This window comes from Epargyreus clarus, unplaced genomic scaffold, assembly GCF_041222505.1.
Source record: "Epargyreus clarus isolate Ecla_fem2 unplaced genomic scaffold, WU_Ecla_fem_2.2 ptg000013l, whole genome shotgun sequence".
NCBI classification, from domain to species: Eukaryota; Metazoa; Arthropoda; class Insecta; order Lepidoptera; family Hesperiidae; genus Epargyreus; species Epargyreus clarus.
In genome coordinates this window covers 4,381,226-4,395,943 of record NW_027332221.1, presented here as the reverse complement: position 1 = coordinate 4,395,943, position 14,718 = coordinate 4,381,226, and the positions used below count along the sequence as shown (strand labels likewise).

The window sequence follows — 14,718 nt, the reverse complement described above, 5'->3', positions numbered from 1 at the left end:
ATCCAAGCCACCGCAATCCAAGACACTGTAATCCAAGGTCACTGCAATCCTGAACTGGGCCGAACGGAAACCGTATCGCATTCACTTTTACTTTTGCGCGTGTATAAAGCTCTGGGCGTTTGTGAGAAACGCGAACCTCTGCTGGGAGAACCCCACCTATACCCAACCCCACCTATCCATCCCGGAAGGAGCGAACACTAGCTTGCGAGCTAGTACCTCCCGACGGACTGTTAGGGATTGTTAGGGATTGATAGGGATTGTTAGGAATTGTTAGGAATTAGGTATAGTGTTAGGGGCAAGCAAGAGCCGCTACGATGACGACGTGCAGCCCGCCAGTAACTAGAAGGAAGTTAGCCGAGGCGCGGGCATTTACGGATGCGCCCGCATCACCTTCCGAGCGTACGCGAAACGTGCCACCATCTGGATCCGCGAGTGCTAGGGAACCGTTTCATACAACCGCGCAACCCGCGTTAGACGCACAATCGGTGTGCTCTCAACGTTCTACCGATATTAGGCGAAGCGAACTAGAAGCAGAAAAGCGTCTTCTAGAAATACGTTATAGACAGTTGCGTTTAGAAGCGGAAATAATGGAGAAGCAAATAGCGATAGATAAGGTAGTCACGTCCCGCGAGGAAACTGATAGGGAGAGTGTAGGCAACCAACGTAGGGCGAACGATAAGCGCGTCGAAACCTGGTTGAATGAGAGTCAACCACGGGGGGAGCGGCACGAGGTAGACACGGTCCGCGAAGTAATATTGGAGCCGGGCCAACCAGTACATAGTAGCGAGCCAATAGCTAAGGCGCCGACGTCGGCCAAAGACGATGTGGTAGACAGGCTAGTTTTCGCACTAGAAAATATGTCGCGAGGTCGACCTTCATCGCGGCAAACGCAGGAATTGCCTATTTTCGACGGGGACCCGAGGGAGTGGTTACCCTTCAAGGCCGCGATGAGGGACTCAACGGCGCTCTACCACATGTCGCCATCAGAAAACTTAGCTAGGTTGAGGGCATGCCTACGGGGGGAGGCCAGGCAGGCCGTGTCGGCCTTATTGTATTCAGCCACGGAACCTACACAAATATTGCGTACACTCGAGCAGTGTTTCGGCCGACCGGGGGCAATAATAGACCAGGCGGTGAACGAGGTACTTAGGTTACCTAGCGTAGGTTCCACGGCTAACGAGTTAAACATGTTCGCGGTCAAAGTCCAAAATGTGGTAACAGTAATTGAAAGCATAGACCCACAAGGTAAGGATACGGATCCTAGACTGCCGCGAACAATTAGTGAGAAGTTAAGTCCCCATTTAAAAAGTAAGTGGTATGACTACGCATACGAAAGCAGAGAGGAATCGCAATCGGAGTTAGGTAGGTTAGCGAGCTTTCTTAGGCGAGAAGCGGACAGGGCAATTCAATATTCGCACGATAGGGTTGCCATAACAAATACGCGTCCCGTGCAACGTATTGTACAACCGCGACCTATACAAAAACGGTCGGAAATTCGCAAGCCGGTGTATGCTACAGCAGAGGGCCCCAGTAAGACGGGGCGGATAGAATGCCTCTGCTGCGGAGCTGGACACCGGACGTATGTATGCGATAAAATAGCGGCTATGTCGGTACAACAAAGATGGGAATGGGCAAAGGACGCGCGTATTTGTTTTAGGTGTTTAGATAGTAGACACAGGAAGTTCGCATGTAGGAGTAAAAATTGCGGTGTAGACGAATGTAGGAGACCACACCACGCGTTGTTACACACTAGTCCGCGGAGCATAGGTTGTGAAGAGAGCGGGGTCGAGTCGGTCACGGCGGCATCGGCACATATGCCTACCGAAAAGATACAAGTCCTACTCAAAGTGTGCCCGGTTACCCTTAAAGGTAGTAACGGCCGGGAGGTGCACACACACGCGCTGTTAGACGAGGGTTCGACAATAACCTTAGTTGACGAGGAGATAGCGGCCTCCATAGGAGCTCGAGGCCCTATCAGAGCCCTTAACATCGTGGGAGCTACCTCCAGTCAACAGGAACCCGGTAGTCGCGTCGTGTGTATGAGAGTGAGAGGACAGAACGGCCACTCGCACGAAATTAAAGCTCGTACGGTTAGGAACCTCACATTAGGAAATCAGAGCATAGAAAGGGATTTCTTAAAGTATCCGCACTTAAAGAGAATACCTAGGGACGTAGTGTGTTACGCGAACGCAAAGCCTCGGGTATTGATAGGCGCAGATAATTGGCATCTGATAGTATCGCGTAAATTAGTAACTGGGAATAAAAAACAGCCGGCCGCGTCGTTGACTCAGTTAGGATGGGTGTTGCATGGGTCAGTTCCGCGCAGCGTCGTGGTGGAGAGGGCCATGGTCCTCCATGTGCGCACTCAACAACAGTGCATCAAGCACGCGCATACGGACGATCAGCTGAGCGATCTGGTCAAAGCCCACTACGACATTGACGCAATAGGCATTACGCCGAACCGCAAGCCCATACCTAGTGAGACGCGAGCTGTTAGCATTACTAAACAGACGGCCAAGCGCGTAAATGGACGATTCGAGGTAGGTCTGCCTTGGGTCAGCGATGACGTGACCCTACCGCCGAGTTACAGTATGGCATGCAGGCGTTTACAAGGAATCGAGCGAAAGATGGACAAATCGCCCGCATTCAAGGAAGCCTATACGAGGCAGGTAAACGCGCTGTTAGATAAGGGTTACGCGGAACCCAATACGGGTCAGTATGTTAGTAGCGATAGGGAATGGTACTTACCCCACTTCGCCGTCACTAATCCGAACAAACCGGGGAAGCTAAGGCTAGTGTTCGACGCCGCGGCGCGAGCGAACGAGAAATGCCTTAACGATGTATTGCTAGATGGCCCGGATTTGTTACAATCTCTAAACGGGATTTTGTTCGGTTTTAGAGCGAGACGGGTAGCACTAACAGCTGACATACGCGAAATGTTCTTACAAGTTAAGATTAGGAAAGAGGACCGCGTAGCGCAGCAATTCCTGTGGCGGGGCGACGACCGTAAGAACCCCCCACAGAAGTATGTAATGTCGTCTATGATATTCGGAGCTCGTAGCTCACCCTTTTTAGCGCATAGTATTCGCGATATGAACGCGACGGAATTTAAAGACGCGTATCCGCTCGCGTACGACGCGATTACGAGTAGTACGTACATGGATGATTGGATCGATAGTTTCGACTCCGAAGAGGAAGCCGCGCGCACGATAAGCGAAGTGCGCCACGTGCACGCGCAAGCCGGTTTCGAGTTAGCCGGTTGGAGTTCGAATCGCGAGGCAATATTGTCGGACGTGCCCTCGGAGACCCGCGCGCACGCTCCAAAGGAGCTCGCCACGAACGCGCATTTGTGTGACAAAGCGTTGGGTGTTTTATGGTTGCCTAGGTACGACGAACTTGGCTTTAACACTGAAATGCATAGGGTACCGGAAGACGTAAAAAACCTAACGCGGACTCCCACAAAGCGCGAAGCATTAGGAGTGGTGATGTCGATTTTCGATCCACTAGGCTTGTTAAGTCCACATACGATTACGGCGAAAATATTACTACAGGAGTTATGGCGCGAAAAAATAGGGTGGGACGAGTCCCTTCCGCACGAGCAGGCCACTGCATTCGCCGAATGGCAAGCTGACTTGAAATGTATAGCCGACCTCAGAGTACCGAGATGTTATGACACGCGCGACTCGATAGTGGATAGGCAGTTGCACGTGTTCTGCGATGCGAGCGAACAAGCATACGCAGCGGTAGCTTATTGGCGTTTTAGGGATGCATCGGGTAATGTGAAGTTAGCATTAGTAGCGGGAAAGGCGAAGGTCGCCCCCTTGAAAGCTCAGAGTATACCCCGTATGGAGCTTCAGGCGGCGGTAATAGGTTCTAGGCTAGCTACAGACGTAATAAGTAAGCATCCATGGAAGGATGCGGTAGTATATTTGTGGTCTGACTCGAAGACGGTGCTGTCGTGGATTAGGAACGACGCAAATAGGTATACGCCTTACGTAGCTCACCGTCTGAGTGAAATAGCAGAGGCGACACGCACAGAACAATGGAAGTGGGTTCCCACCGCGTTGAACATAGCCGATGACGCAACGCGGGCGGGTAACACTCAGTTAAGCAGCTCGTCAAGATGGTACACCGGCCCTCCGTTCCTGTGCGAGAGCGAGGAACGCTGGCCAGTTGAAAGCACATTGCCATTACAAGTGACGGAAGCTTTAGTGACGCATACGACGTCCCGGGATAGCTTAATTGAGATAGAAAGGTTCTCCTCATACGATCGGTTAGTGCGTGCGCTCTCTTATGTATTGCTATTCGTAGATAAGTGTAGAAAAAAGGCGGCTAGCTTAGGCATTAAGCATATTAGAGAGGCGGAACGCCTGATAATTATGCAGGCGCAATCTCACAGTTTTGAGAGTGAGATAACTAGATTAAGACAGGGAAAGCACGTCGACAGATCGAGTCGACTATTTAAGTTAGACCCCGTTTACGATGAAGACGGGATAGTTAGATTGAATGGTAGGATAGACGCGGCAAACATACCCGCGCAACGCAAGAACCCTCCAATTCTGGACGGTTCGAGCCACCTAGTCAGATTGTATATTAGACGCGAGCATGTTCATAGCAATCACTCGGGGAGAGAGCAGTTAGTAAATAACATTAGGCGGAAATTCTGGGTGTTACGGTTACGACCCGCGGTGCGAACTGTGATAAGCGATTGTGTAATGTGTAAAGCCCGCCGGGCGGCACCGTTAGACCCAGTCAAGGGAGATCTGCCGGCTCTGCGACTGCAGTCGTATACGCGACCGTTCTCATATTGCGGCGTCGATTGCTACGGACCTATGTGGGTGACAATAGGTAGGCGTAGGGAAAAGCGTTGGGGAATGTTATTTACCTGTTTAGTGACGCGCGGTATTCACATAGAATTGATAGCAAGCCTTAGTACGGAATCTGCGATAATGGCGATAAGGCGTATGGCCGCGCGACGAGGTATGCCGCATACCATGGTGTCAGATAACGGGACTAACTTTCACGGAGCGGATGTCGAACTTAGAAGGGCATATCGGGAGTGGCTTCCTGAGATAGAAAAGTTCGCACTTAGAAAACATATGGACTGGAGGTTCATTGACCCCGGAGCCCCTAACCAAGGTGGGGCCTGGGAACGTATGATTAGGAGCGTTAAAAGCGCAATGTTAGTAACACTTACTGATAGGGCACCTAGAGAAGAGATACTCGCGACGCTTACCACAGAGATAGAGCATACGATAAATTCTAGGCCTTTAACTCACGTACCCGTAAACGCGGACGACCCGGAAGCGTTGACTCCTAATCACTTCTTGCTAGGATCGGCGGTGGGCCTTCCCTTTGTAGGAAATTGTGCGGTAGCCGATAGGCGCGCGTGGAGGGCCGCACAGGCGTTAGCCGATATGTTCTGGAAGCGGTGGATTAATGAGTATCTACCTACGCTAGCACCTCGGGGTGATAACAGGGATAATAGGAGCAACGTGAAGCCGGGCGACGTAGTTATAATAGCCGATGGATTACTCCCACGTAACGTATGGCCCCGTGGCTTAGTAGAGCAGGTGTATACGGGACCAGATGGTGTGGTACGAAGCGCGGAGGTACGGACGAAAGGTGGTGTATTCAGACGTCCTGTATGTAGACTAATCGTCCTCCCGGTAGATAGTTAGGCTTCGAAGGTCTTCGCCGGGGGGAGAATGTAACGGACACTTAGTCTCTCAGTTTTATCTCTTTTAATTTTGTATAATTGCCTTATATTTTGAAGTGTTAGTATTAAGAATCTCTATTGGAATTTATATTAGTTTTTAATGTTTTTAATGTGTTTTGTTTATATTATAAGATGGTTTTATGTGTAATTTATAAGCAATAAAGAATGATACTCCGTGTGTAGTAATTAAGTGAAAGAGATAGAAGTAAGATTAGAGCGAGAGGCCTATTGCTGTCTCCGTCCGATAGATAGTGCTGTCTCTATCGGACGGGCCCTCGCAAGGTCAACACGCGAAACAAATATAAAGAGGCATTTTTTTGTGTAATATTCATTCCCTCCGACGCCTCCGATGAAGAAACACACTTGTAAGAAAGAAAAATTTGTAAGAAAGAAAATAAATACAGTCCACATATTGAAGCAAGAAAAATCTTTTATTTCGGCACCCTGGACCTCACAAGCTCCATCCAGCTAGTCTGTGCCAAATCGAAAGTGTCACCAGTTAAAGTGGTGTCAGTGGCCAGACTGGAGCTCTGTGGTGCTCTACTGTTAGCCAAATTAATGAAAGCAGTTTTAGATCAGTACCAGCCTCGCTATCCGATAAATAAGGTATACGCTTTTTCTGACTCTCAAGTGGCACTATGCTGGATACACTCCTCTCCGCATAGATGGAATGTATTCGTTGCTAATCGAATTACAAAAAATATTGAAAATGTTCCCGCTAAGGATTTTTACCACATTTCTGGTGTAGATAACCCCGCAGACTGTCTATCCCGGGGGCTTACTCCCGCACAAATAATCGATCACCCGCTGTGGTTTAATGGACCTTCTTGGGCTAGACTGGAACCTAGCCAGTGGCCAGTAAAACCTTTTTTCGCTTCTTCTGTCTCGGATGTTCCAGAACAGAAGGTTTTATCGCATGCTGCTACCATCGGTGAAAAGGATTCTCCGCTCCACACGTTGTGTGAAAGACAGTCATCGTGGTCTCGACTTCTGCGAGTTGTAGTCTACATCTGTCGATTTTTAAAGATATTGCCGCGCCATTTGCACATGACCGCATCAGACTTAGAATTTGCAGAAATAAAGGTTCTAAGAGAAATTCAGTCTAAATACTTTGCTTTAGACATCTCCAATATTAAAAATAAAAATGTTTGTTCGCCTGCATTGCAACGTTTATCCGCATTTTTAGATAAAGATGGTTTAATCCGCGTAGGTGGAAGGTTAGGCCATTCAGATGTTGGTTACGACCACCAACATCCCATAATTTTACCACGCCACGATCATGCCGTAAGCTTGATCGTGGAATATTATCATAAAAAATATTGTCACGCAGGTCCAAATTTACTAATGTCAATTATACGACAAAGGTATTGGATCCTATCTGCTCGCACGATAATCCGACACATAATATTTAAGTGTAATATTTGTTTTAAATCGCGCCCTAAATCACCTCATCCGCAAATGGCTGACCACAAAGCTTGTCGAGTGCAACCCTCTATAAAGGCATTTACACACGTTGGTTCTGACTTTGCCGGTCCTTTAAAAATATTTATGACACGAGGTAAAGGCAACCGCACTACTAAGGCCTATATTTGTCTATTTGTATGTCTCACAACTCGAGCGGTTCATATTGAACTCGCCTCTGATTTGAGCACCGCTTGCTTTTTAGACGCATTTAAACGCTTTTTGTCGCGTCGTGGTCCTGTGGCTTGTATGTATACGGACAATGGGACTAATTTCGTTGGTGCAAAGTCGTATCTTAGCGAATTGCATAAGTTCATTTATTCTTCGCCGTTTAGAGAACAGATAAGTCACGAGCTTTGTGAGAACAGGGTGCAATGGCACTTGAACCCTCCAAGTGCTCCACATTTTGGTGGTAATTGGGAATCGAACATTAAAAGTTTAAAAACGCATCTCTTTCGTGTGATAGGAACACAAATCCTGTCCTACGAAGAGCTCATCACAGTTTTGACACAGGTTGAAGCCATTTTAAATTCACGTCCGCTTTGTTCGACACTTTCTTCAGATCCATCAGAACCGCAAGCCTTAACGCCTGCTCATTTTTTAACTCTAACTCCACTCAAACATTTGCCTGCACCTGCTATAGAGGAGAATCTTTTGCATTTATTAACGCGTCACGCGCTCCTAGATAAGTTAGTGCAGAGTTTTTGGGAACGATGGCGTAAGGAGTATTTGCATACGCTCCAAGTTAGGCAGAAATGGAATAAGCATGACGTATCGGTCACGGAAGGCATGGTAGTAATTGTTAACACCGACAATCTACCACCCCTTCACTGGCCTCTCGGTATTATAGAAAGTATTCATCCGGCCAGTGACGGCGTCGTCCGTGTCGCCACTGTAAGGACCGCTAAAGGCAGTTTCAAACGTCCTGTAGTCAAACTCTGTCCATTCCCATCCCAATAATCTTTTATTATTTCCGTAGTTTCTTAATTATGTTAATTTATAGTATTATTTATAATATCTTATATATACCGCATATTTTACCCGCTAGTATTTATTTTTGTATCCGCTATATCCTTTCTCTTGAAGGTATCCTTCAATCCCGGGGGAAATGGTTACGCCGCAACGCTTATTCGCTTGTGCATACAGTCCCATCCGCAATCATCCAATCCCGACGCACGTACTTCGGTGACGTCTACGATGACGTACTGTATGCACATTGGCCACTAGTCCCAAGGACGGTTGAGTGGGCCTTGAGCTACGTGACCTTACGCACCGCGCCGCAATTGCGTACTCTCTTTTCGCGACCACGTGGCCCTATTTTTCCGCATTTTTCCGCTTTTCACATCGCGCACCGCAAACCGCATACCCGCCTAGAATTAGTGCACAGAATCCAGAGGACCTGCCGAGCTGCAACTACAAGACCACAGGTACGTGCGTTATTCCATAGGGAAAGCTACCCAATTCTTCTTTCTCCGCGCTTTCTCTATTTCGCCTACCTAGTTCCAGTGTGCACAAGTTATAGGCATCAAAACCGCCACCCCAAGTTGATTTAAATCGATTCTGGATTCATGAGAAATAACGTAACTGCAACAATAGAATAAATGTATTTTTTCTTTTTCATATGAACTTCAATAATTTTCCTATCAGTTTTTGGAATTCATAAAGTTATATGTTTATGATAAAAGAAGTGTTTATGTATGTTTTCCATAAGGCAGATAACATTCCATATATGGCAGACTGTCTCATGAATGTAGAGTACATTATAAATACTTATTATTACTTATAAATACTTATTATTTGATCATATTAATACTTATTCGACATAAGACATCAGGTTTCCCTCAATGAAATAATATAAAAAAGTTATATAAACGAGTAGATAGTCACTTTCTTTTGTGATTTCATTCATTAACAGAAATCAATTTTCAATATATTTTCCTCATAGACTCTAGGTACAATATGAACTAGACATACAGACGAATTTAATTACCTGACAAAACAAGTAGAATTTTGTTACTTTACAAACAGAATAACTACGGATTTGCAATACTATAGCACAATTATATTAAGATATTAAAATGTATCATTTTGCTTTTAAGATAACTGTTGTCTAATGTAATTGTGGAAAAACTGACACTCCAATCCATTTTTTTATTTATGAATAAATTTTCATTTTTCTACTTACATTGGTAATGCTTATAGCGAAATTGTAAATGGCGGGTGATGAAGTATTTATGCTGATTGGGATTCTATGATCCCATTCAATTTCCAGTATGGAGTTCTGGTTAGTAATGATATAAAAGACAGTCGGGTTTGGTCCCGTGAAGTCCCAAACTTGATGTAAATCATATTTGTCACTTTGGGGCACCTTTGTGTATACCAGTACATTTTCATTACTAAGACATTCTGAGCATCCACGATTCAGCGCTGGTATCTGAAAAATAAATTTATAAGGATGGATGAAGACCTATATTGTGGATTTTTGCTGCTTTTCCTCTTAAAGTGTGTTTGGGAGAGATTGTAGAAATGTAAAGGAGTGTTTTATGTTATAAACGTAGTATATGAAGATACAGTCCACCTGATGGTCAGTGGTTATGCCGCCCATGGACATCTATAACTAACTCTATATAAATGGTTATTCTACCTTAAGATTTTTTATATATAATATAATATCGAAGTAGCAGAGGAGCATGAAGACAAAGTCCCCCTGATGTTAAGTAGCTACTGCAGCCCATGGACATCTGCAATCAACCCTAGTCAGGACCAGATTCCTACTTGACGACTACAGATGAACCGCTACCCCTGAGGACTATGTTACAATGCCTTGGAAAAGTATGTCCCTTTTTTTTCTATAATATAGGTGTAGCAGACGAGCATGCAGTCCACCTGATGGTAAGTGGCTACTGCCGCCCATGAACATCTGTAATCAACCCCAGATAGGATTAGATATTCCGACCTGAGGTCAGCCACAGATGCGCCACTACCCCTGAAGGACTAAGCTGGAAAGCCTCAGAAAAGTATGTCTCCCTTACCACATCCTTCAAACCAGATCACAGCCGCGCTTAATACTGCTGTTATGAGACAGAAATAGGTGTGGCAGTGGTGCTGCCGGAGTCGAACCACAAAGGGTTCTACCACCTTTACATATTTCTCACAAATATCAAGACATTTGAAGGTAATAGAAACTGTGATGGCACCTATTTCTGCAGTAAGGGAGACATACTTTTCCTAGGCATCCCATCTTTGTCCCTGTAGTTTCAGGAGTAGAATAGGATTACGGTATCCCCTTGCCTGTTGTAAGAGGCAACTAAAAGGGGGCTTCCGGGAGCTCGAACCGTCCAGTATGCTACCCCGAAAAGGACGGCGGTATGTGTCGTCGCATACCGTCGTAATCATCAGATGTTGTGGGAGAAGCGAACGCTCCCCCAGGGCAGAGCCCGATCCGGGCATCGCGCTTGGAGGACTCCGGTTGTGTTCCGTCGGAGATCTCCAACAAGCGCTGAGGACGGCCAACTGGGGGTTTTAGGTTTAACCTGGCATCGCTCCCACGTCGTCAAGTACTTTTTGAAGGTTTCCCCCTCGAAACCTACAAAAGTCCATGGGCAGCAGTAGCCACTTACCATCAGGTGGACTACATGCTCATCTGCTACTACTATGAAAAAAAACATTATTAGGTGACCATAATATTTCTTATACTGCTATTTGTAAGAAATATGATGGATGCTTTATATGCCGTCAACACCATTCCAGGAAGAGCAACTAATTCACATTAGAAATAGGTGTGGTGGTGGCTAGTCATACTACCTTTCAAACCAGACAAATGTTTAACCAATAAGGCAGCATTTTGGCTACATTTACTTTTTTTTTAATAAAAAGCAGTTGTCGGGTAATTGGATAACATCTTCTTATTCAATACACCTCAGAACCTGAATTTGAAATGTGAAGCGACTCAAAGTTATTTGAAGTTAAGAGAGCTACGCTTGGTATTTCCCTGCACTACCATATCCACGATCCATACATAGCTCTCAAAACAGGCAAGCCAAAATAGCAATGAACTGGCCACATAGATCATAGGACAGACATCCAATGGGGTAGGGTGGGCTGAAGGTTCTCGAATGAAGATCACATCTGGGCAAAAGGAATACTGGACGCCTCCCGACCAGGTGGACTGATGACCTGATAAGGACCGTGGGTAAGTTCTGGATTCAAATGGCACAAGACGGGTCAGGGTGGTGCAGATTAAGGGAGGCCTATTTTCAGCAGTGGACTTATAAAGGCTGATGGACGGATGATTTTGAATAAATGCTTTATATTAATTATTATTACATTACTATCCATATGTTAGTGTTTTATATAATTTACAAGGTAACTTGTTCCTGGTTTATAATAGTAATATTTAAAAAATATTGTAATTTCACTAAATAACAATTAGAAAAAGTATTCTGAACTGTTATGTATTAAGATTTCATATAAATAGTGATTGTCAAAACATGTAGGTAGGGAAACAATTATGAATAAAGGGTTTAGTTTTTACTTGTCAAATCAACTGGAGTGTTTCATTTTATTGGCGACTGAGGAAAATTAAGTAAAATGTCGTGGGGCGCAGCTAATATTGCTCTTCCGGGCCAATTTAATCCAAAAACTGACCGATGGTGTGATTACAAGGAACAATTACTATGTGCTCTTCATGTAATTGGCGTGTGCGATTCTAACCTCGAAAAAGCGCGATCATTGTTCCTATCTCAGTGTGGCAAAGAGATGTATAGTCTAATTGCATCATTGTTGGTACCAGAGAGACCAACAAATGTGGATTTCAACAATATTATGCCAGCCTTGGATAAATTTTATGAGCCGGATGTGAATGAAATATTAGAAGCTGGCAAATTCCACAGACGAGGGCAGTTACAAGATGAAAGCATTCAAGAATTTGTTGCTGCTATTAGCTTACTTGGTGCAAAATGCAAATTTATGGACTTGAAGCGCCAGTTGAGGGACCGCTTGGTGCTGGAAGTGCGAGATGACCGGTTGCGGAGGGAGCTGTTGAAGACGAAGGATCTAATGTATGAGAATGCTGTACAGATGTGTCTAAATCATCAGGCTCCCGTGCAAGAACTTTATCCCAGCACAAGCGAGTTGAAGCAAAACTCATCAAGTGCCACAGAACCAATGGACATTGGAAGGATAACGATAAGTGAATGTACATATGGGCGCAAATCAGTATCTTATGTTTATATTATAACATTTAATGTTTAAAATAATTATTTATGGGTGTAAATCTGTATCTTACGTTTATATTATAATATTTAATGTTTAAAATAATTATTCGTAATTACAATACTGTTATTGATCTAACCTCAATGTCTCTTACACATTGCACTGACTCTTTCGACTGATTTTAAAACATTGATTTTGTAATTTATTTTTAATAATTCATATTGTTGCAAACCTTCAAAGTAAAAATCAATTAGATTATTATGACTCCAATTTTATTGTTTTATAAACAAAACTTAGTTTAATTTGCATCCTACTAGTAGCGCCCTCTTTTGGCGATTTATGAAAACTTGTAAGGAATGTTTGCGTGTTGCAACGCGCTTGTTTAATAAAACAAATATAATTTGTGTAAGATAAATTATTTGGAGTAACATAAAATTCATTATTAATTTTTATTATGTCAATTTTGATTGTCAATGTGGAATTAATATTTAGATTAAAATATGGACGATTTCCGGTAGTACTTCAAAACACTTTGTTAGTCATACCAAATAAATTATGTAAATTATAATAATATTAAAATACTTATTCTCGTATTTTTAAAACAATATTTTCAATATAATGTTATTTTATTAACAGTTAAATTTATTGTGAATCACGTCACTTGTTATAACAAAACAAGTGATGTGAGGTAGTTCTTATGCTGTTTGTCACTCGAGTAGTATTTAAGTCCACGCGCTGGTAGAGCGTGGTACATTCGCATTTAATCAGTCGTGTAAGCCGTTACTCTGCTCAAATTGTAAATAAAAGTGATTCTCATATTAAAGTCGTTTCGTTCAGTTTATTAATAAAGTGCGGTATTGGGATATCGTCGACATACACATTGTTCTAGAAGGCATAACATTGGAGAGCGTTGCCCCTTTATAAAAGTAAAATGTTTTTACTGCAAGAAGGTTGGGCATATTGCTTCGGTGTGTAAAAAGAAACTTAAGAGGGTAAATCAGATGGGTGAAGCCGACAAGGATTCAGATGGAATGATGGGAATCTATGTGTGTGCAGAAGGTACTCTGAAACCCATAATGGTGGAACTAGACATAAATGGAACAAAACATGTCATGGAGTTGGATTCAGGAGCTTCAAGAACTATAATATCGGAGGAAGCATTTTGGAAATTGTGGTCAGTTGCACCACCCCTGTACCCCACTAACATCAAATTAGTAACATGGACTCGTGACACATTGAAAGTATTAGGAGTGGCCCATGTTCAAGTGAAATTAGGAAATAAGGAGGCACAATGTGAATTAATTGTTGTAGCGGGAAGTGGACCAAGCTTGTAGGGAAGAAATTGGTTCGAGAAATTGGGACGTCAAGTTACGGGCTTGTGTTGGTCTCGAGATGAGCTTGTTAAAAACTTATCCCTGATCTATTTGAAGAAGAGCTGGGAACATACACAGGACCAGAAGTCTCACTCCATGTTCGGGAAACAGCCACACCAAGATTTTTAAAGGCACGTCCTGTACCATTTCCTTTGAAGCAAAGGGTGAATGATGAATTGAATGTTATGATTAAGTCAGGAATATTAACACCTGCCAAATTTTCTATGTGGGCGACACCACTGACAATTGTAAAGAAGGAAGACGGATCCTTACGTATTTGTGGTGATTATCGTTCGACAGTAAATGCAGCTATTGATGTTGATTCTTACCCGCTTCCAACATCGGTTGAGGCCTTTGTAAAACTGAGTGGTGGAAGAATATTTAGCAAATTGGACCTTAAGCAAGCCTATACGCAATTAAAAGTGGATGAAGAAACTGCTAAATTTCTGACATTGAATACTCCATTAGGCTTGATGAAAACGAACAGGTTAGCTTTTGGGGTTAGTGCGGCACCAGCAATTTTTCAAAGGCTAATGTCTACGGCTTTGGCTGGGATGGAAGGGGTAGCTTGTCTTCTTGATGATATAGCTATTACAGGGAGAACCAAAGATGAGCATAACCACAGATTAAGAAATGGGATTCCGGCTTAATTTGAAAAAAATGTATCTTTGCAACTAACACTATTACGTTTCTGGGTCATACTATAGACGAAAATGGACTACATCCCTCTATAGCCAAAGTAAAAGAGATTCGTGACAAGCCAGCACCTACAGATAAAGAATTTTTGAGAGCATTTTTAGGCCTCTACAATTTTTATGAGAAATTTTTACCTAACAAAGCCACACTTCTTGAACCATTATATCGGTTGTTAGACAATAAAAGATTTTGGTCATGGGGTGCAAAGGAAGAGCGGGCATTTAATGAAGCAAAAAATCTTCTTTCCTCTGATCT

General features: G+C 43.8%; 2 protein-coding genes across 2 annotated transcripts; both read left to right on the top strand.

Moving 5' to 3' along the window:
- Window positions 1-314: 314 nt before the first annotated feature.
- LOC140746737 (uncharacterized) lies at window positions 315-5,681 on the top strand. The gene has a single exon (XM_073078837.1). The coding sequence runs from the start codon at window positions 315-317 to the stop codon at window positions 5,679-5,681; it is 5,367 nt and encodes a 1,788-aa protein (XP_072934938.1).
- A 6,089-nt stretch (window positions 5,682-11,770) lies between these two features.
- LOC140746736 (uncharacterized) lies at window positions 11,771-13,728 on the top strand. The gene is made up of 2 exons (XM_073078835.1): window positions 11,771-12,371; window positions 13,451-13,728. The coding sequence occupies exons 1-2, from the start codon at window positions 11,771-11,773 to the stop codon at window positions 13,726-13,728; spliced, it is 879 nt and encodes a 292-aa protein (XP_072934936.1).
- Window positions 13,729-14,718: the final 990 nt, after the last annotated feature.

What these genes read in the sequence shown, in the direction of transcription:
- LOC140746736 (XM_073078835.1), top strand. Translation starts at nt 11,771, where the DNA reads ATGTCGTGGGGCGCAGCTAATATTGCTCTTCCGGGCCAATTTAATCCA. An exon ending in CATTGGAAGGATAACGATAA is followed by an intron (nt 12,372 to 13,450) that starts GTGAATGTACAT and finishes ATGTGTGTGCAG; the next exon opens with AAGGTACTCTGAAACCCATA.
- LOC140746737 (XM_073078837.1), top strand. Translation starts at nt 315, where the DNA reads ATGACGACGTGCAGCCCGCCAGTAACTAGAAGGAAGTTAGCCGAGGCG.